This window comes from Scylla paramamosain, chromosome 1 (assembly GCF_035594125.1).
Source record: "Scylla paramamosain isolate STU-SP2022 chromosome 1, ASM3559412v1, whole genome shotgun sequence".
In the NCBI taxonomy this organism is placed as follows: Eukaryota; Metazoa; Arthropoda; class Malacostraca; order Decapoda; family Portunidae; genus Scylla; species Scylla paramamosain.
In genome coordinates this window covers 3,172,501-3,193,374 of record NC_087151.1, presented here as the reverse complement: position 1 = coordinate 3,193,374, position 20,874 = coordinate 3,172,501, and the positions used below count along the sequence as shown (strand labels likewise).

The window sequence follows — 20,874 nt, the reverse complement described above, 5'->3', positions numbered from 1 at the left end:
AAAGGAAGGAGGTGCGACAAGAAACGTGAGCATGCAGCAGGACGAGGAACCATTGTAAGCAGCAGCAGGAGGGCCGGAGAGAGGCGTGGGGGAGAGTCAGAGGGGAGGGGAATGCAATACTCGACCTCTTGTTACACCCTCACTACACCTCGAGACGTGTGCGCGAAACTTACGCCTCACCTGCTGTTGCCGCCTTCCTTGCTACTCAAGTTTACACTGCGGACCCACCTTGTCACGGGGCACAGACTGACTTAGGTGCGCAAGCGTGAAGGCTCTGAGGAGGTGCAGTGCCGCGAGGAGCTGAAGGAGGCGCCTGAGAGGTGAAGCAAGTGCGTGGAGGAGAGAGAGAGAGAGAGAGAGAGAGGGAGGACAGAGGTGTGTCTGTGGGCACTCCCGGACACGCCTGAGTCCCACTCCCTGTGCTCGCTGGCGTGGTCTGCAGTGTCCTGGTGGAGTGCGCGCGAGGCAGACGGAGTAAAAGTGAGAACGAGTTTTGCTGCGTGAGAAGTAGTGAGGATGAGACCTTGCGGCACGCCAGACCCACGCGTTTCTGCAAGGTATGTAGTAAATCGTGCAGCCACATTTCGCTCGGTACGTTATCTGAGACTGACATGACGGCAGGGTTGTGTCCTCCTGGCGGTGCGTGAGTGAGGCAGGGAAGGAAGGGGAGGGGGTGGTGGGGGTTGGCGGATGAGGGACGTGTACTGTTCCTTGGCACATTCACTGAGTCACGCCGTGGGAACACACTACTGCTATGTACATGGATTGAATTAGTGTCACCCACACCTCCCATTGATACACTCCATGCTATTTACTCCAACGTGAGGTTTAAATATAGTCTTACATTTATTTTTCTTTATGCGTGTAAAGGAGGGTGGGAAAGACTCATAAAAAGAAACTCGAAGATAAATATAGCCTGTTTGACTGGCACGCACTGGTCAAGTAGGTAAGGGTTCCAATCGAGTTGGCCAATTTAGTTTCTTTGGTGTCTTGATACTCCCCTCTTGAAGTGGTGTGAGGTAAGAAGGTGGAAAAATCCGAATCAAACAGTTACATAGAGTCTTACTGTCTTACCTTACTGCTGATCATCGCTATTACACACACTTCACATTTCCTCCATTGTAAATCTATTTTGTTGACTTAATTCTAGTTTACTGCACATATTTTGAGTGTTCTGTTATATTACACACATTTGGCTGTTCTGATGTAAATAATAAGCAAACATTTGTTACCGTTGCAGCTGAGGGCGACCTGCGGAGCTTCAGCGAGCGACAGGACCACTACCACCACACTGACCAGGCCACCGCGGACCTCTTCACCGAGACCTCCCGCCCGCCGGCACTCCGCAGCCTCTACGACAAGGCCCACCAGACCCCCGTGCACATCATGCGAGAAATCGATCAACTGAGGTGAGAGAGAGAGAGAGAGAGAGAGAGAGAGAGAGAGAGAGAGAGAGAGAGAGAAATATGGGGTGGGAAAGCTCATGGAAAAAAAAAAGGGAAAAGTCTAGGATTAATGTACAGTGAGAGAGAGAGAGAGAGAGAGAGAGAGAGAGAGAGAGAGAGAGAGAGAGAGAGAGAGAGAGAGAGAGAGAGGAGGTGGGTAAGAGGATGTATATAAAGAAGGCACAAAAAAAAAAACCCAAATAATGAATTGATCTCCTGCAATTCCCAGTCAACTAAACACGCCATTAACTGTTTAACAATTTTCTGGCTCTAAATGCGCAAAATCCTGGTAAATATGCTTAATAAACTATCGTGTGAAAATAATAATAATAATAATAATAATAACCCGCATATATCCAGGTAACTTTATAATTTCTTGCAAGGGAATCCGATAACAAGTGATAATCCTAAAATTGCATATAAGCCATAAAATTATTACGATATCAGGAGAGTGTGAGTGTAGAGAGGATAAACAAGGCAATAATAGTAAGCCAGTCAGAGTATTCCTGGCCTCGCTAATTGGGGAACACGTTAATCTTTATCACCTCATTTACTTCAGGACGTCAAAATGGTTTCATTATTGTCATTTTATTATCTTTTTGATTGATTTTTTTTTTTTTTACGTTCTATCAGTATAACAACAGGAAGAACAAGATCCCTATTACGAGTGTGGAGGCGAGGAGTTGCCACGTGGCCTAACGCACACCAAAACCAAAACCAGTTATCCAAATCTAGACCATACTCTGAAACATTCCTGGCCACATTTCCACTACTTTCAGAAGGCTGTAGCTAAAGTCACACGGGTCTTTAAGGATATTTCTAGGGTTCTAATGACAGATTAACAACATTCCTACATTATAAACAGGGGAGATACTTTGGAGAATTCGGTTAATCATCTCTGTGGCCTTTGAAAATACTCCAGTTGACAGAGCACAACGTTTCTGAATATCGACCTCTATACCGGCCTTTCTAACACGTCAGTAAGCTTTATCTCCCACCCACCTCACATGGCTGTCGAGCAGACTTATAGTGTATGGCTATGGGAAACCTGCAAGGATGTTTTTAATGCGAAATGCCAGCACGACCCAAGCCTTGCCACCGCCGGGATAGCGCCTGACGGGTCGGTCTCCGCACGCTCGGCTTTAAACAATACACAGCCTTCATAATGCAACGCCGTGAACTCTTCAGAATTCTGGCGATGAATCATAAGACCCTTAAAAAATATATATATATACACACGAGTTTCAAAGCAAAGTTGCACTGAGATCCTTATGAATGTCACGAGTTTTTTAAGCGTGTGATGAATGTTGGCATATTAGATGTATATTTGTGTTTTGTTGTTGTTTTACTCCATTTATCTCAGTAACACGTGTCTTGGAAATTAGCATATCAAGAGGGGAATAACGCCGCCAAGAGCTGACGTGCAGTGCAGTAATAACTCTCTCAGATGAAAGGGTTATGGTCTGAGCCACGCCATGGGGTAACAGGGTGGGCCAGCCTTCCAACGCCACGCTCTTGTCACCAGGGCCACAGGAAAATTTTTAGACTCTTATTTAATTCATCAGTCCCTTTAATAGTTCTGGTAGCCTAGTCATGACAAAATGCACTCTCTCTCTCTCTCTCTCTCTCTCTCTCTCTCTCTCTCTCTCTCTCTCTCTCTCTCTCTCTCTCTCTCTCTCTCTCTCTCTCTCTCTCTCTCTCTCTCTCTCTCTCTCGTGTGGAAACGGCTGGCAATAACGAGCACCCTGAAAAATTAAGAGTAGTGAAGACTGTCAACCACATCCATGGGGCTATAAACATCAGGATTATGTGCTTGCAGTGGACAGCTCCCGGTACACAGTGAGAGATGGGCAGCATTAAACACTAGGGCGTTAGATAGAGAGTTGGGTAGATCGACGCAACGGGGACCTCAGGGAAGACTGTGAAAAGAAGACTGACAAGAACACGATGAAGAGATGATAAGATAAGTGGAAGAGTTGAACAGCTGGCGAGATGTAATGTGTTCTGGGAAAGTATTGAGTGTGCTTTGTGTTTTGTGTGTGTGTGTGTGTGTGCGAGAGAGAGAGAGAGAGAGAGAGAGAGAGAGAGAGAGAGAGAGAGAGAGAGAGAGAGAGAGAGAGAGAGAGAGAGAGAGAGAGATCAGTATTGCAACTCCAGTCAAAGTTGAGGAAAAATTCAAAAGCAATTTCAGTCTGGAAAATGACCTGATGGCCTTGTTTTGGAAAGCGTTCAGTTCCGGGGCGGCAGGAAGGAAACTCTTGCAGCAATATTAGGGGGTGAGGCAATAGACGTGAGTGTACTGGAGGTGTATTTTGAAGCGCTTTGCACGCTCATAATCACTATTTTCAAAGACCACAGAGATATTATTAGTCTGGTTCTCATTGGTGTCTTTCCTCTGTTCGATCATCGCTGGAAACGCAAAAACACTCTTGGAGATCTAGGTAACTTCCGCTACAACCTGTTAAGACAAGACTGTGAAACGTTTGAGAGTGCCTCCCCTAACTCACGCCTCCCTGATGACATAGAAAATTGTTATTGGTAAAGTATAATTTTCACACCTTGAGCACCGTGACACGAACGAATACATGAATGAAGCGGGGTGGGTTAGAGGCTGACGAGTTAAGCTTAAGCATTATTGTACGATGTGTGTGTGATTGATGGCTTGTTTGGTTGTTACACCCCTCTGGTGGCGTGAATAGCAAACTGCACCAGAGGGAGGCCACGTCAAGGACTTGAGGGGGAACGACTACGTTATGTTCACACTCGCAGCGTTTCTCACCCCCTCTAACCCTCGGACCCAGCGGTTACTCCAGTCAATAGCGGGGAAGTGTAATAGCAACTCAACGAGCGGGGAGTGAGCAAGGAGAGGAGAGAACATACATTATCTATATTCTTAAACACACTTCTTTTTTAATGGACTGTTTTCGAAGTCCACATAGATAATTAATGTGCTTCTTACGGATGTCTTTGTCCCATTGATGACACAGATTCCTTATCAAACTATCACATGAGTCATGAAAACATCCTTGAGAATTCCAACAACTTTTATTTACTACAGCCTGTTAAAAGCAAGAGATAAGTTGAGATGCTTAGGAACGGATCTACCACAACCTATTAAAAGTTAGAGACGAGACCCTGAAATGATTAGAACAGGACCTACTTCAGCCTGTTAAGAGATGAGACCCTGAAATGATGAGGAACAAGATGTACTGCAGCCTGTACAAGTAAGAAATAAGACACTGGATTAGGAACAGTGTCTACTACAGCCTGTTAAAAGCGAAAAGACGGCTGAAACAGGTGGTGCCCTCCGCATGACGATGAACGAGGCTCCTGTGTGGCTTCATCGTCTCGTTGGAGATTCGAAACAGTTTGTCGCGGATGAGAACGCTTAACGAGCGCTTAGTTGCAAACGTGTGTGAAAATTATAGACCATTACTCACGATAGATTTCAAATGAAACTAGAGTGCTGAGAGAGAGAGAGAGAGAGAGAGAGAGAGAGAGAGAGGTATGTTTAATCAATAGAGAACAAACAGTGTAGTCCAAGGTGCTGGGTTCACAAGAGTGTCTCAGTGCTATTCAGATTCAAGAGTACAGTCATAAGCTCCCTGTGTGGTGGTTGGCTGCCGCGGCGAGGGTGTGGAGGCGCGGTGAGTGCATCGTCAGTCAGTGTGTAGAGCAAAGGTTCCCAGTGTGGCTGCCACGGTCCCCTAGAGACCACTGGGGGCCACACAAAAAGGAATTTGAATATCTAGAATAAGAGTTTTGAGTGTTCACTTCATCATTGTTATCTTTTTAATATAGTTTCTGGCACGGTTAGATCAGTTATTGCCGTTGGTAATCGTATATATGTAAGGTCAAAAGTTTTAGTGTCTTGTCGCGTTTACATGCAGCAGGCTGTGATGGGCGTTACTGGGGGTTTTCAAGGATATATTTATGTGATAAGGATTCTGCATTATTCATGAAAAAAAAATAATAATAAATACACCCATGAGAACCCGAGATTGTTGTGGACTCTTAAATTAGTCGTTATGAGAGACTGTAGTGTTTGCAAATAGGGACCAAGAATTCCACATGCCGAGGGACAAAGAGAATATCCTATTTTGGTCAGAGGCCCACACAGGAGGAAGGACGAGGCCCCCGGGGGGAGAGCAAGGGCCGTCGAAATGTGGTTGCGGGCGATACCTGGCTCACGCTGCGCCTTGATTGCCTCCCTAAGTCTGTCATGACATGGTCTCAGTAAGGACATGGGGACATAATTAGTAAACACAACTATTAAGAGTAAAACATTTCCATTTGAATATCCACTACTATTCATACTACTATTGCATACTTAGATGAAAATGCATTGATAAAGCATCGTAACTGGAAACTAGAATCCTTTTACTGTTTTTCCTTAGCCATGCAGTGTTTGTACATTTGTTGAGGTGGACATCACAGAACCAACTACATGGACATACTTATTGGACTCTTGCCTTAATCCACTGCATGACATTATCGCACATATACACCAGAAGGGGAGATCCTCTTCAATGGTTTAATCACCTAATGTGGTTCACTTATGCAGAAAGGCTGGAGAGAGACACTCCTGGGGCCGAGAGAAGTCCAGAGGTGAATGATAGAAATATATGAACAAAGCCATGAGAACACTATTACGACAAAAGAACATTGGCGGTCCATCATTGCATTACTACTAGAAGAACAGAGATAAATGCACCAAGTAATAGAGAACATCCTTTTTAGAGTGGGTTATGAGGTAGTGTTTGGCCAGAGCATGGGTGGCTTTCAATATGGCCCAGGTACCAATGAATGAATTATTTAGTCTTGCAGAAACTCATACATCTTTGGATTGTGAGTGCTGGATATTGAACGTACTGAAGGTATTAACAATGCAAGGATTACGGTAGATCCATGCTGAAGCTTGCAACAGTCTCTTATTGTGGAGGATTTTCAATATAACCTTCAGGTCCTGAGTAAATACTGGTGTGCTGCGGAAAAGTCATTATGGCGGCGCTTTCACTATTCTACATTCTGCCTTTCTGTTACAGAGACGACGGGATACGCAGTTCTCGATACTTCCTCTGCGAACCTGTACTTGGCGACTCACTCAAGAAAGAGAAACTCCGAAAACTGAACCTTGACATCGAGACGAGAAGGGTAAGTCCACCATTACTTGAGTTGGCCATGAATTCGTTTTCTTTTGTTGCAGTTGCACCCATTTTCTGCAACACCTCCCTTCCACAAGGAGCATTATGTTCTTACAAAGAATACCTTATATTTACTTATTTTCAGCTTTTTTTTTTAACATTATCCACAAGTCGGGAATATGATTTCATTGTGAGAGGCCGCCGTGGTGGAGGAGGAGAGACAGGAGTGGCAGTGGCAAGAGGTGGAATGGGAGGAGAAGGAGGAGGAGGAAGGGGTGAGTCTTGGCGGGAAGGTCAATAGCTGAGGAGTGCAGGCTGTGGATTATGGCAGGTCGGGATGAATTTTTCAACGCTGGGAACGCTTATGTTTTATTTATTTACAAACTTCACCGATTATTTTGGTGGCGTGTGAATCAGTATGGCGGGCGAGTCCTTCCTTGGCGAGGCTGATTCCCCCGCCACCCGCCCCACCTTGCTGCCATGCCCCATGTAACCCGAGTCCTGTGGAAGGATGTGCTGGTAACGGGGAGGGAGGGAGGGGTGTCCCTGCACACACACACACACACACACACACACACACACACACACACACACACACACACACACACACACACACACACACACTAGCGCTATATCAAACACACTTTCCCCAGAGACAAAGACACATTTCACAACCACCGGACCGAACTGTGGATAATCTCGCCTTGTCACGGAATGTACCGCACCACAGCAACATACACTAGCGTATTAAGAATTCCCCTTTAGCTTTGGAATCGAAGGGGCGTGTATGGAGCCGAGCATGTGGCTTACCGAACCGTCTCCCTCGGGTGTCACTTGCACTGGTTTTAGTTATTGAGCGAAGCGTGACCCTCGCTGTCAGTTTTGACCGCTAGGAGGCAGGCCGGCATGAGCTCCTTGCTGTCGAGTTATTGACTGCCTGCTTGCTGCTCGTTCATGGTCCTCATTGTGGGAATTTACGCACGAGAAACCTTTCCTGGTCTCACATCAGCGCACACCGGTCCCTTCTTTCCCTCCCGCCGGTCTTGTCACCCCGCGCGAAAATGATCGAAGCTTCACGCCGCGTCCTTTGTCAGCAGCCTTCCTCGTCAAAGCGTGAACCAAGGACGTCACTTGGCTGCCGTGATGCGTGGCGAGGCTTGCAAGACATGGTGGCGGCGGGCGTGAATCATTCCTGCAGCGTATAACCGTGCACTTGTTACTCGCCGCCTCGCGTTTGTTGTTGGCCCTGACACGATTCTTTGGGCGGGTATCGCGTCCGCTCCGCCTGTTTGTCTGTCTGTCTGTCTGTCTGTCGTGTAGAATGTCCAGCCTCAGGGTTCTCATGTGTACTTGGTCCTCACATGTTTTGTTTTGTCTGTATTTGTTTATGTGTTTGTTTAAAAGAATTTGTTGAAGTTCCAAATTAAAATAAATTGTTATATCCTTGATTTTTTTCTTTTTTGCCAGCTATTTATTTACTCACACACACACACACACACACACACACACACACACACACACACACACACACACACACACACACACACACACACACACACACACACACACACACACGAACAGACAAATATACACAAATACAAACCAAGCAATGCAATCACATCACACAAATAGAAGTACAGACAAGCGGACTCACGCAAACAGACAAACAAACAGTGGGACACAATGGAAAATCAAGTAACGAAAACATGATGACACTGTTCAACATTTGCTCTACAAAACGGGAGGAATTAGCAAATCTTATCACAAATATTTACATCCTGTGATTTTCAGCCTTATCAGATAAGCTTTATAGCTGATGATCCTTATCTTTTTTATTAATTCCCAGCTTTCAAAGATATGGCGGAGGGATATGTAGATGACGTCAGGTGTTTGTAGGAAGAGACATGTTTAGGAAAGCTTCCTGCTAACTTGTGTGCGGAAGTGGTGGTTCATTCTGTGCTATTGATTAATCATCTAGCCGCGCCCTCCACTCGCAGTCCCAGCTCCTGCGTAAGCGGGTCCAGTCCTTACTCAATACATGTCTCCGTTCGTCCAGCGACATCCAAAAGGCACCACACGTACACCTGTTCCTGGAGGCTCGTGGCTGCAAGGCTGAGCACGAGAGACAGCGGTGCGGTCACGGCGTGTGGCTTGGGTATCCTAACCCGGCGCGTTCACGTGATAATCTTGCCACACGGCTGTTTTTTTGCTGGTCTGGAACTTTTCTGTGCTCGTCTACACGCATACTGTTCCCTGCGTACGTGTAGACTGGCGGTACAGGTTGCTTTCTTACCAAACACCCACCCAGTGGTTGCTGATGCCGCCCTGGATTTCCATTTTCTTGTAAGGACACGCGTAACATTTTCCAACACCTGGCGAGTACTGCAGCACTACAGAATAATGGGGTGGAGTAATGTAAGAGTAAATAAGTACATATAGTACGTATAAATATTCATTCACTTTACGCATAATTTTTGTTCCCAGTTGGAGGAGGTACGGGAGAAGAGACGGGCGGGTGGGGGGTCTGGGGGTGGGAAGGGGGGGGCTGTGTGTTGTCTGTCAAAACAGAGGTGTCAGGCGGTGGTGGAGGTAATCATTCAGTGGAGACACACGGGAAGGAGCAAGTGTTTTCTTGTCACAATGGGAGACATTTGGTGGGGTGTGATTTGTCCATCTTTGTTTCGTGTGTGGCGAGATGTGGCACCTGCCCACATCTGTGCCGAACATCAAGTGCATCATCAGTCGTGCTGCTGCTGTGCTCGGAGAAGGTTGTGTCAGTGCGCGTCGGTCACCCTTTTTTCAAATATCAATTTGTTCAGGTTTTCAATCAAAAATTAATTATAAGAGAGTAGTAACTGTGACTTACTGTTGGTTAGCAGTGCGCGATAGTGTTGCGGTGATGTACTTCCATGGTGGAGGGGGATGTGGAAGATATTAAAGGGAAGGTGTGATCAGCTGTGCCGGGTCGTGGGTCGTCGTCTGCCAAAGTCCTGCAGCTGCCATAGTTGTGCAGCTGTCCGTCTCTCCTTACTTCAGTCCGCCCCTGCAGCAGGTAGGCAGGCCGGCGTGCCCGAGGGTGCCGGGGTCGGGGTCTCCAGCCTCACCGGGTGACGCGTGAACCACGCCTCCTCCTGACGTTTGTACTGACGTCTCTGCGCCACCCGGTGTCTGATTCATAAAACCAGGAATGTAATAATTGTCCACCAGTCAAACGGGAAACATTACTCATAGGTACAGTAAAGCTGCAGGCGGTGGCTGTACATCCTTACCAGTGTATTATTGTGCTTTCACACATCCACTATTTTTTTATTTTATTTTATTTTTTTTCCAGCAGAATGTACCATTTATCCATGCACTGCTGCCTCCACGTCCTTGCCTGATTCTCAGCCACGGTGCAGGAAACCATTGTTATGTTCATGAACTCGATGACGGAAATTTCAGGATAAAGTGTTGCTTTGGTTTCTTGGTACATCTTCTGAATAATGTGTGTGTGTGTGTGTGTGTGTGTGTGTGTGTGTGTGTGTGTGTGTGTGTGTGTAAGACATTGGACAACAACAAGACAAATGATTGGAAGGAAGTTACTCATCCGCAAGGGAATTACGGAGTCGTAATTATAATTAAAGGCGGGACAGTGTCCTTGAATGAGGGCGACCAGTCTAGCCCCTGTTGAGTGTGCAGGAGGCTGTGACAGGTGACGAGAACCTGATGGCTGGGAGGCGATGACGAGGCTGACTGTTGCTGACCTGGCTTGGTTGTGGGACGCAGTGGCGACTTGGTTCTCAGACTTCATAGACAAGTGTGATAGATGACGAAATACACGACATTTGTTCAGTAAAGATAAGGTGTCATAAGAAGGCATAACCATATCACACAGGAGGTTTGTGCACACAGGGCTTCATAGCGGCATAAGTCACGGAAAAGTAATGCCTGGAACACGTGAAGCAACTGACATAAGGTATATGGCGTTAGTCGACAGGTATGTATGCACCGGGAAAGACCTGGGGGGATGGGATATCAGGTGAGGAAGATGGCTGACGTACGCACGGGAGCGGACGGGAGGAGCAGAAGCTGTAGTGTTTGCATCATGGAGTGGAGGGAAGGAGAGGAGAACAATGGGCTCCACAGTGGCGTGGGAGGTGATGCGATGTAGAGTGAAGAAACGTGATTAAGCTGCAGGTTCCTCTGTCATTAAGAGGGAAATGGGTCCTGCCGCGCCGCCACACCCACTACGCGTCTCTCCGGCGTCGAGGTGAGCACCGAGACGTGACCGGCTGCTGCTGGGGCTGCTGGGCGGCGCTGGGCGGTGCTGAACAGTCTTTACGAGCTTCCGTGAGGGCGGTGGGTAGAGAATTATGTACGTACGCGAATGGAGAGAGAGAGAGAGAGAGAGAGAGAGAGAGAGAGAGAGAGAGAGAGAGAGAGAGAGAGAGAGAGAGAGAGAGAGAGAGAGAGTTTGTGTGTGTGTGTGTTACCTTGTTCCTCGTTTCCCTCGTCAGAACATTATTTCACGGAGAAAGCTCACTCTAAATGTATTGTGAAGCAGATCGAAAAAGACATGACAGTGTGGCTGTGACAATAGGAGGGCGAAAGTGCGGCGCTGGTGAAGGATCCAGACTGGAACTGACGGAAGAAATAGCAATTGTGGGGCTGACAGGAAAAGAGAGAGATGGAGATGGAGACAGAAGTTGCTGGAGATTAAAATGCAATAGAGACACGTATAGAGCAGACAGAAGGCACGAGAGATGGAGACTGACAGAAGAGGCAAAACAAGTGACAGAAGAAACGAAAGACGCGAACTGATTGACGAATGCGTGGCTGACAGAACCAAAATATGAAACAGATGGGGAGGAATGACAAAGATTAACGGAAGAAAAATGAAACGGCTTTGTCATGGAGAGAGCATAGCGAGCAGCTGGGTAGAGGAATGGTGGGCAGAAGGGCGTGCAGGTGTGGGGAGGGGAGCGGAGCGGCACGTAAGGTCAGGTTATGGAGTCTGTGAGGCGCAGGACGTGTTTAGCCGGCCAGCAGTCAGCTCACCGTCTCCCTAGCAGTGGCTCCCTTTTGAGGATTGTGTGACCCCCCTGAGTCGAGAAGCTTTGCAAATGTCACATTGGAGAGAGAGAGAGAGAGAGAGAGAGAGAGAGAGAGAGAGAGAGAGAGAGAGAGAGAGAGAGAGAGAGAGAGAGAGAGAGAGAGAGAGAGAGAATAAAGCTGTAATCTCATCCTTTAATGCACACATCACACCAGTACTTGTCATCATCGTTACCACCACCACCACCACTACAACTATTACTACCACTACTGCTGCCCCCACCACTAGCATATCGTCTTTCATCACACCGCCTCTTCGCGCCCCAGTAAGTAAAAGCTGCTATCATCCCCGAAACACGTTATAGGATTGTCCTGGATTTAAAGAAACGCGTGGAAAGTGTTACATGTGTTTCAGCCATACAATGTTTTCCAGTGTGTGTGTGTGTGTTTTGTACTGTGTTGTTGTTGTTTTGAGTGTGTTTTGTACTGTGTTGTTTTTGTGTGTTTTGTATTGTGTGTTGTTGTTTTGTGTGTTTACTGTGGTGTGTGTGTGTGTGTGTGTGTGTGTGTGTGTGTGTGTGTTGCGTTGTGTTGTGTTGTGCTGTGGATGAGGACGGGCGAGGCGGGTGTGTTGGTGTGAGGGCCGCGGGCGAGGGTGTGACAGGGCGCTGCCGCCTCCGCCTCCTCCGCCACTGCCGCCGCCGCACTGCCGCGCCTCACACCCGAGAGGAGAGGCCACCTGCTCCAAACTTATCCTTGGCACATGGAGGACTTCATTGCTTTCCTCTGCATCCTTAACAAAATGAGTTGCTGCCCACAAATTTTCGCGCCAAGTAAGAGTGAATTCTGCAAAACGACGAACAAAAAGTAAACATTAGTAATTTTGTGTTAAGTGCAAGGACAGGTGAGGATGGGGGGTGGGAGGGGGGGAGGGTCCAGGTGAGCGGGCGCCACGCTGTCTAGACCTCCCAGTGGTAGAGGAGGGGGGGTGGAGGAAAGACGGAGACAAGGCGCGAAAGACCTCGGCTTTAGTAGGTGTGGTTTGCAACTTATTCCTTCAATTTCACTCTCCGTGGCTCTCCGTGCTCCTGGTGGTGTGCCGTCTCTAGCCGCGGCTCTTGTCTCCCCGCCCCAAGGAATGGCTTGTTGCCTTCACCCTCGCGATTGTCTGGCAAGTGCTTGGCTTCCTGTAATAACATTTGCAACCCGGTTTAAATTGTCTGAGTTGTCCCTTTGTGCGACTGTCCTCCCTGTTCACGCCAGCGGAGGAGACAAGAAAAAAACGTAGGTACAGAGAGAGAGAGAGAGAGAGAGAGAGAGAGAGAGAGAGAGAGAGAGAGAGAGAGAGAGAGAGAGAGAGAGAGAGAGAGGGCGTGATGCTGGTGGGATTGAAATTTATATTTTCCTTGTTTCCTCATCTAATCTCTGCCTTCCCCACACTTTTTTTTTCTTAATTTTTACTCATACATACGTCATATTTGCACTAGCAGTTTCACGACAGCAGCATCGGAGGTGTGTTCGTGTTGACTCATGAGCCACCGGACTGTGACCGGAGCTTGGTTCATCACAACTCGTCATGTTTACATTCTCGGCGTCACCACCACCTCGGCCTTGAAACGCCTTGACGCGGTTGGCACTTCCCCTTTCGCCTTCCTTTCCTTCCCAAACACGACCCATGTGCCGCTGCTCCGCGTCCATCTCAGTTACCCAAGTTCTCGTCCATCACGCGAGACTTTCCATCTTTTCTCTCCGCCCTTTACAACATTCGTTAGGCCGCCTCTCCCTCGGCCTTCATTTGTTCTCCCCTTCCTACAAGAGTGTTTCTCCAGACTTAACAATACTTGTGTGTCTTCATAAATATATCGGTTGCTGGCTGCTCTGCTCGCCTCCGTAGTTCCTTCTTTCCTTCTTTCCTTCCTTCCTTCCTTCCTTCCCTCTCCCCAGACACCACCCATCAAGCCACGGACCGTCCTTCTGCCGCCCCTCAGGCCCTCCCCTCTCGCCTAGCCGCCCGTGGAGCCAGCGGGTTTCCCCTCATCAAGGTCTGTTTCCCCTTCCCTCGTCTTCCCAGAACCTTATACTTTCAGGACTGGCAGCATCTGAAAACTCTTTCCTTCCCTCCCTCCACCCAACCCACAGACGGGCCTGAGGGGGCGGGAGGAAGGGAACAGTAGAGGGAGGAAAACTTCGAACAGTAGGAACAGGGGGAGAGCCCGCCCCTCCCAACTTTGTACCCCAAGAGACGATGGACGTTGTTTCTCTCTCTCTCTCTCTCTCTCTCTCTCTCTCTCTCTCTCTCTCTCTCTCTCTCTCTCTCTCTCTGACACACACACACTTGAGAGCAGTATCGTGATTGCAGGGGCGTCGGTGTGGCGATGCATCAGGGCTGCGTTGAGTAGTGGCCACTTCACACGTCACTGGGTTGTTTCCTCTGATTTACATGCCCGCCGCCCGCTGCTAAGTCTCCCTCGCTCCAGCCTTCCATCGAGTGTTGTGTCACGCGGCAGTACACGGGCTCCTGCAGGTGGGCGTCAATTATACAAACACTTCTGCCTGTGTAAGCTTTTCGCTGTTTGGTGCGACACATTGGGGGAAATTAATGTAGGGTTAAGAGAAGGAGAGGGAGAGAAAAAAAAAGTTTGGTTATTTGTAAAGTAATAACGCCACTTTTGCAAACATGTAGAAATTGCTATTATTTTTTATTTATTTATTTTTTTCAGTCAGTTTCTCGTTCCTTCACCGTCCCCTCATCACCATCCCCTCAGCAGTGTCCCTCATCACCACTACCTCAGCACTGTCCCTCATTACCACTTCTCATCACCACCCCATCATCACCACTTATCACCACTCCCTCACCACCACCTCATTATAACCATTCTTTCAGCAACATCCCTCATCACCGCCCCATCACCACTCCTTCACCACCGTCACCACCTCCCTCTTCACCACTCCTCACGCAGCCCACTCAGATCCTACTCACCACAGCCCACTTTTCTTTTCATCCCGCCCATCCTCCACCCGGAAGTATACACCAAAATAAGTCGAGAATCAATAGTGCTTTAAATGGGACAGACCGAGCCTCTCTCAGAAGAGTGGGCAGTGGTGGTAGTGGGGGTGGTAGTGGTGAGTGGGCGCGACTGAGGGCGGGTGGCGGAGGCTGTGTATGCTCTGCGGTGGGACCCAGCTTGTGTCTTGGGCCCATAATGGCGAAACTAGGCGAGTTAAAAGGCCCTTGAGAGGCACGGATAGACCTATTTATGGTAGATTGCGGCATCCCGGTGCGTACGTGGCTATGGTAGTGGCGGTCGTGGTCTCGTCGCCTTGATAATGTATCTGCAATAATGGCCGTGTATTCTCCAAATATTGACAATTTTTAGGTTCCGCCCTCCTCTCTCTCCACTGTTAAAGCCTTCCTCCATTCCCACCCCCCCTCCTCTCCTACCGCCGTGGGTGCCAGCGGTAGGATGCCCCCCTGTTATGGGAGTCGTATTATTAGCCTGGTGTGTTGCTACCGTACTGGTGGAAAGCGAGGTCCCGAGCCGAAGCGTGAGGCACACACACTCCTGCTGGGCAAAAGGCATAACATCCCTCACGCAGCAAAAACTCGTCCACACACAAGCCGCGCCTTGCCCTGTTGTATGCGTGCGTGTGTGTGTGTGTGTGTGTCTGGGTCTGGGAAGGTGAACTACACTACGCGGGCTTATAACAGGATTGCCTCGAGTAGGTATCGGAAAAACGAGGTGCATTGTATGAATGAAAGAATTTTGTTCAAGAGTATTCAGGCGTATGAGTGGAAGACCGGCGTGTAGGAGGAGGTCAGGTGGGCGAGTAATGAGGCCAAAAAGTGGTAGTCTTACTCTCCCCGGGGCTGCAGGAGTCTTTGATGCGCGGAGACGAAAGGAGACAACGAGGAGGTGGATGAACCGGTGAAAATGAGATGCTAAAGACACACATTTCTCTCGCCTTAGTTCGAGAGAGAGAGAGAGAGAGAGAGAGAGAGAGAGAGAGAGAGAGAGAGAGAGAGAGAGAGAGAGAGAGAGAGAGAGAGAACCTGGTACCATATTCCATCCACCTTCACCTTTTCGCTAGGGCCATTTACCACGTCTGCTGTTTGCTGTAATTACCTCAGGGACCAAACAGAACATTATCTCTTAGGCCTCGTGTAATCTCCAGGTAGGTCCAGGAGTCAGGGAGGGAGCGTGGCAGATTAAAACTCACAAATTATACGTTTTCTGCACCTTTCTCCCACGAAAACCAAACTTCTACTTCCATTTTCTCTTCGCTTGACTTGATTTTTTTTTTTTTTTTTTTTGTATATTTTTTTTACAAGATTTAAGATTGAAATTTGTGATGCTCTTGGAAGTTTTGGCAGAGTGAAAGTTTAAAGTTAGTACAGGGAATGGGAGGAAGTAGAACAATTAAAGGCTGGTGTCATAACCAGAGAGGCTGTCTTAAAGGGAGATAGATGGACAGACTCAAGAAATCTCGCCATATCGCCAGGCAGGAGGACAATTTTCTCTCAGGTATCAAGGAAAAGTAAAGCTTCACGAGCGAACCTCACGCCAACAACTCTGTGACATCACGTGATACTGGAATGATATTTAGGTTGGGGAGAGGAGCAGAGATAATGCTAATATAACAAAAAAATAACAATGATAAAGAAAAGAGGTATACAAATTACTTAATATTTATCGTACGAGTAGTGTGTGTGTCAGTCAGTGAGTCGGTTCATTAGTTACACATCAGTTGCAAGGAAAGTGCTGGATTACAACCTAACTTATATTTCAATCAATACCACGGAAGTTCCAAACTCACTCTTCCTTGCTTACGAACCACAGGTCTTGATAAAGTGTTGGTCATGTATCATCATCCCTTTACGCCACTCAGTGCGTGTACACGAATAGATAACGACACAAGGAAACCGTCATATATATTAGCTAAAGCGCTGAATAGGTTAGTCGTCACTCCATCAGGAATTTGGAAAGAAAAGAAGAAAAAAAAGGTGAAAAGAGAGAGAGAGAGAGAGAGAGAGGAAAAAGTCGATCTCTTGAATAAATGTCAAGCAAATAATTCCTAAGATCGTAATTTTGCGCTGGAGCTCCAGTAGAATACAATCCCTGACTTAGGAGATGGTAATGCAAGAAACAGATTGTGGTGATAAATGTAAGAGTTTGACAGAAATACCAAGGTTATCGTAGACTAGATTTAGGACCAGCCTGACTGCATCTTTATTATACCCCAAGACGGGATGACAACATTTCACTGCTGAAGGGGGAAACAAAAGTAGCAAGGAAAGGAATGGGGGGGGGGATGGGTATGCTTTCACACACTCACAGCTTAATGAAGGGGGTGTTAGCAAAGACAGGTACAGATACAGACACAACAAAAACACACTCACGTAAGAGGGAGATCCTCGAGTTATCCCATCTCCCCCACACACATCTTTATTCTATACGCCCCTGACGATGTTTGGGTCAGTTTAGCATAAATTAGATGTAGATTTGCTAGTCAGACCCAACCAAACCTACAGGCATAGGTGGTGAAAATGGCTCAAGGACCGAGACATTTGCCCTCTGATTGAAATACTGAAAGTTTTTTTTTTTTTTTTTTTTTTTTTTTTTTTTTTTTTTTTTTTTGCCGAGTCGGTTACAAGTGGAAATCATGAGTCCAATAATGAATCATGATTCACAAGGAAAATTAACTGGGTTAGTTTAGAATAGAGTGGCGTATTAGATCATGTAACCAACGTAAATTTCAAAATGTTACACCTGTGGATGCTGGTGGCAGAATATAACTTGTATCTAGATATGTATGATACGCCTTATATACCGCCTCTTGTAGTCTACTTGTGTTGAAATGTATAGAAATAAGGGACTCTCGTAATTTACTTACACATCTGCAATACAGAATAAGTAGTACTGTTCTGTAACCTGCAATTGTAATCGTGCAGCCATGCCGCTGAGATGATCTTGGGCAAATGAAAGTGTGTGTGTGTGTGTGTGTGTGTGTGTGTGTGTGTGTGTGTGTGTGTGTGTGTGCGCGCCATCAGTAACATCGATGACTTTGGCTCATACCGACTCATTAGCTACTAATATTAAGGGTGTCTCGCTGTGTGAAGTTAAAGCGAGGCCTGGTGTTTCATTCAAACGTGGTCTTGTCATGACACAGTATTACAGCACAACAAGGAAGGACTCATGACGACCACTTAAAAAAGCCAGAGGTTTAAAGTTTTCGGAACTCTTTTATCCGTCCATTTATATTTTGGCAAGAGTTTAGTACGAACGAGCCAAATATCTGGTTACTTCCTTGAATAAGGTTTGGTTTCATCGCAGTTGATGGAGACAGAAGAGTCAGGGGGACTGCATATTTGCCTTAACATTTTCTGGTATGTCTCTTGGGTTCTTTGCTAGTAAACATTGTGATAAATAGTGACCACCATGTGGAAGTGCATGTTGGAATTTAAATGCATGTTGCTGTAATGATTATATTGCCATAACATTTTCCTGATGGGAATCATGTGATCGAAATATCACTTAATCCACATTATGATGGTGGTGTTAATAATAGCTAACGGTTGATGACTCGATAATGGTTGTAGTTATAGTAATGGTGGTGGCGGGTAGCGATGGTGGTGGTGGTGTTAGCAGCGTGGTATTGATCTGTCTGAGGACTGTCCCGGGGCCGGAGGAGGAGGCGAGTAGCGGCGCCGGTCGACACGCGCAGTTTCCAACGCCTCGTCCCTCCCCACTCGCCTGCCCGCCCCGCTGCTCCGCCTGCCTGCCTGCCTGCCTCCCATCCACCGCTGTCAGCTCTCCTGGCGTTCACGGTGGGGCATGGGCTGTTTTGAGGGTGAGGGCAGAGCGGAGGACGTTTCAATCCAGTCCTGGGTTTGCTGTTCTTATCCTGGAACACTGGGAAGGAGGCGGAACGGACATTGGTAACGTGAACGGGCAGGTGCCACCCACCATGCCGCCCCCACCTCAACTGTGTAGCGAGGCTGTTGCTGCGGTGGCTACCCCGCCGTGCCCTATCATCAATTCTCTGTCCCTGATATGCTAACCCTCGTATGTGCTGCTTGTCGCAATCCCAGTGACTCAGTGAATCCCATGTGTTGCGGCAGTGAGTCATATAACCTCGTGTGTCAGGAGGTTCTCTGTGTCTCAAGGTAATGAGGGACCCCTGCCCCGAGTTTTATGGTGGGTGTGTTGATGAACAGAACGTACTACCCCAACGTCAAGCACTGTTCTTGGGCAGCCGTGACTTACGTGTGCTGTTTCCCCTTCCGCGGCAAGTCATTCGTCATACGCGACACTTCCATGTCATCCAATATACAGGATGTGCTATTACACTCACTCACAGAACCAATGTCCTCGAAGCCTTCCGGAAGACAAGTACACGGAAAAATCACCAACACGAATTTTAAAAGACGTCGACGAACAACCATTCGTGCACACACCAATCGCTACGATTATTCCTGCACAAGCTTTTGAGTCATGTTAAAAAAATTTCTATGAGTCTTTGGAGTTAAGAACGAACTAATGAACAGTGAACACCTTAACTATTCCCAACGAGAATGCATATTGCTTTGTATTTAGCCACGGACCGTAAGTGTACCTCTTTAGTATTCAGCCCGTTAACCAGTGTTCCTTTCCAAATAGCACACACACACACACACACACACACACACACACACACACACCATTTACATCGACCAGGAGGAGAACTTAGTTGGATCTGCCTTTGTTACCACGTGTGTCACCTCAGCTTACTCCCACAGGTTCGTCGTCTCGGAGCTCTTACAGGGTACATCACGTTTTCGAGCTGCTGAAATTTGGAGTTCCCTGTGAAATACAATTGTGTGAAATAAAACACGCGTATTGAGAGGGAATAAAATACATGGTGCAGTACAACTTGTGCGGTGACTAGGCTAGGGCAACGAAGTGCGGCTCAGATGACGGCCATGTGTGGCTTGTTTACGCTGCAGGCTTGGGGTGGGGGGGGGATGCCGCTGGGGATTGTTGTGGCTCTGACACTTCAAGGATTACATGGGTGCAGGGGAGTACAGACCTCAGAATATTATGGATTATTTGTTTTCTCCGGGAGGTATCGATGTCACTCATCAATGTTTCTGAATAACGTGTGGTACTTCTCACCGATGTAAGAAAATCACATAAATTTTGTTTATTTATTCATATGCGGTTACATGGTTTCTCGTGACAGGATTAACGAATTCATGCAAAGTAGCGATATTTGTTCACAAGCGTTTTCAGTTATTTTCCACTTGAAGTAGACAATGTAATGGACTTATTTGAGTGTACATAGTTGAGGCTAAATTAAATTTGGTGTATTATGTGTCGACTTCTTGAACCCAGTTCTGTCGCGATTGTCGGTACCACACGGTACGTTGTCAAACGACCATTCCTGGAACGAAGACTAATCTACGTATTCTCGAATAAGCATGGCTAATATTTTTGTAGATTCTGATACTATACACCTAGATAAATGTCCCTCCCAGATCACACACCATGTGACGATGGTTCCCAGCAGTATCCATCGCCGGCGGAGGAAGAGGCCGTCACCATGGCAACATTAAAATATTTTTCCATGGAAAATATTAAGAATGGGCCTTTGTAGTTCCCGGCATCAGAACGTGTGTGTGTGTGTGTGTGTGTGTGTGTGTGTGTGTGTGTGTAGTACGTATATTGAAGTTAAAGAGGAAGGGAATTATTTCTGAACCTAAAGCAGTTTACTTGTTGAATAAGTAAAATATTAACAAATTACCGGGATTGGTAATACAGTATCTTGAATTACAAGGTTGAATGACGTCATCTGTGAAGGTTGGACAATAAGTGACTCATCGATCGCTTTTATTGTGAATGAGGTGGTGTAGTTTTCTATTAGTCTTGGAGACGCATTGGTGGCCCATCAATCGAGACGTTTATGATAATCTTGTGTGAAAGTATAATTGGAGGATGAATAAATTTAATGAAGGTAAAGATTAGAATATACGCCAGATTAAAACCTTATTTACTTGTACATTATTAGTATGGCAGAAAACATTTATGTAAGGAATTTTGAACTTAACGATAAATGTAAAGAAAATATCTGCTATTCTGGAGTTATGTCGTGTTATCAGAATGCCGTGGGAAACGCAGCCATTTACTTCACACAAGTCATGCCATTATAGCCATCACCGTCACCACTACCATCATCGTCATCACCATAATTATCACATCATCATCATCATCATCATT

The 20,874-nt window shown here is 46.9% G+C and overlaps 1 protein-coding gene across 6 annotated transcripts in view; it reads left to right on the top strand.

Moving 5' to 3' along the window:
• Positions 1-20,874, top strand: part of LOC135112965 (histone-lysine N-methyltransferase 2D-like) — a 109,328-nt gene that overhangs the window by 49,622 nt on the left and 38,832 nt on the right. For 5 of the 6 annotated variants that reach the window (XM_064028248.1, XM_064027928.1, XM_064027989.1 and 2 more), the window contains exons 2-3: positions 1,241-1,409; positions 6,491-6,599. In XM_064028248.1, coding sequence (XP_063884318.1) covers positions 1,241-1,409; positions 6,491-6,599 — 278 coding nt within the window. Of the gene's footprint in view, positions 1-92; positions 558-1,240; positions 1,410-6,490; positions 6,600-20,874 lie in introns of those variants that run through there. The other variant, XM_064028330.1, reaches the window with a different exon arrangement.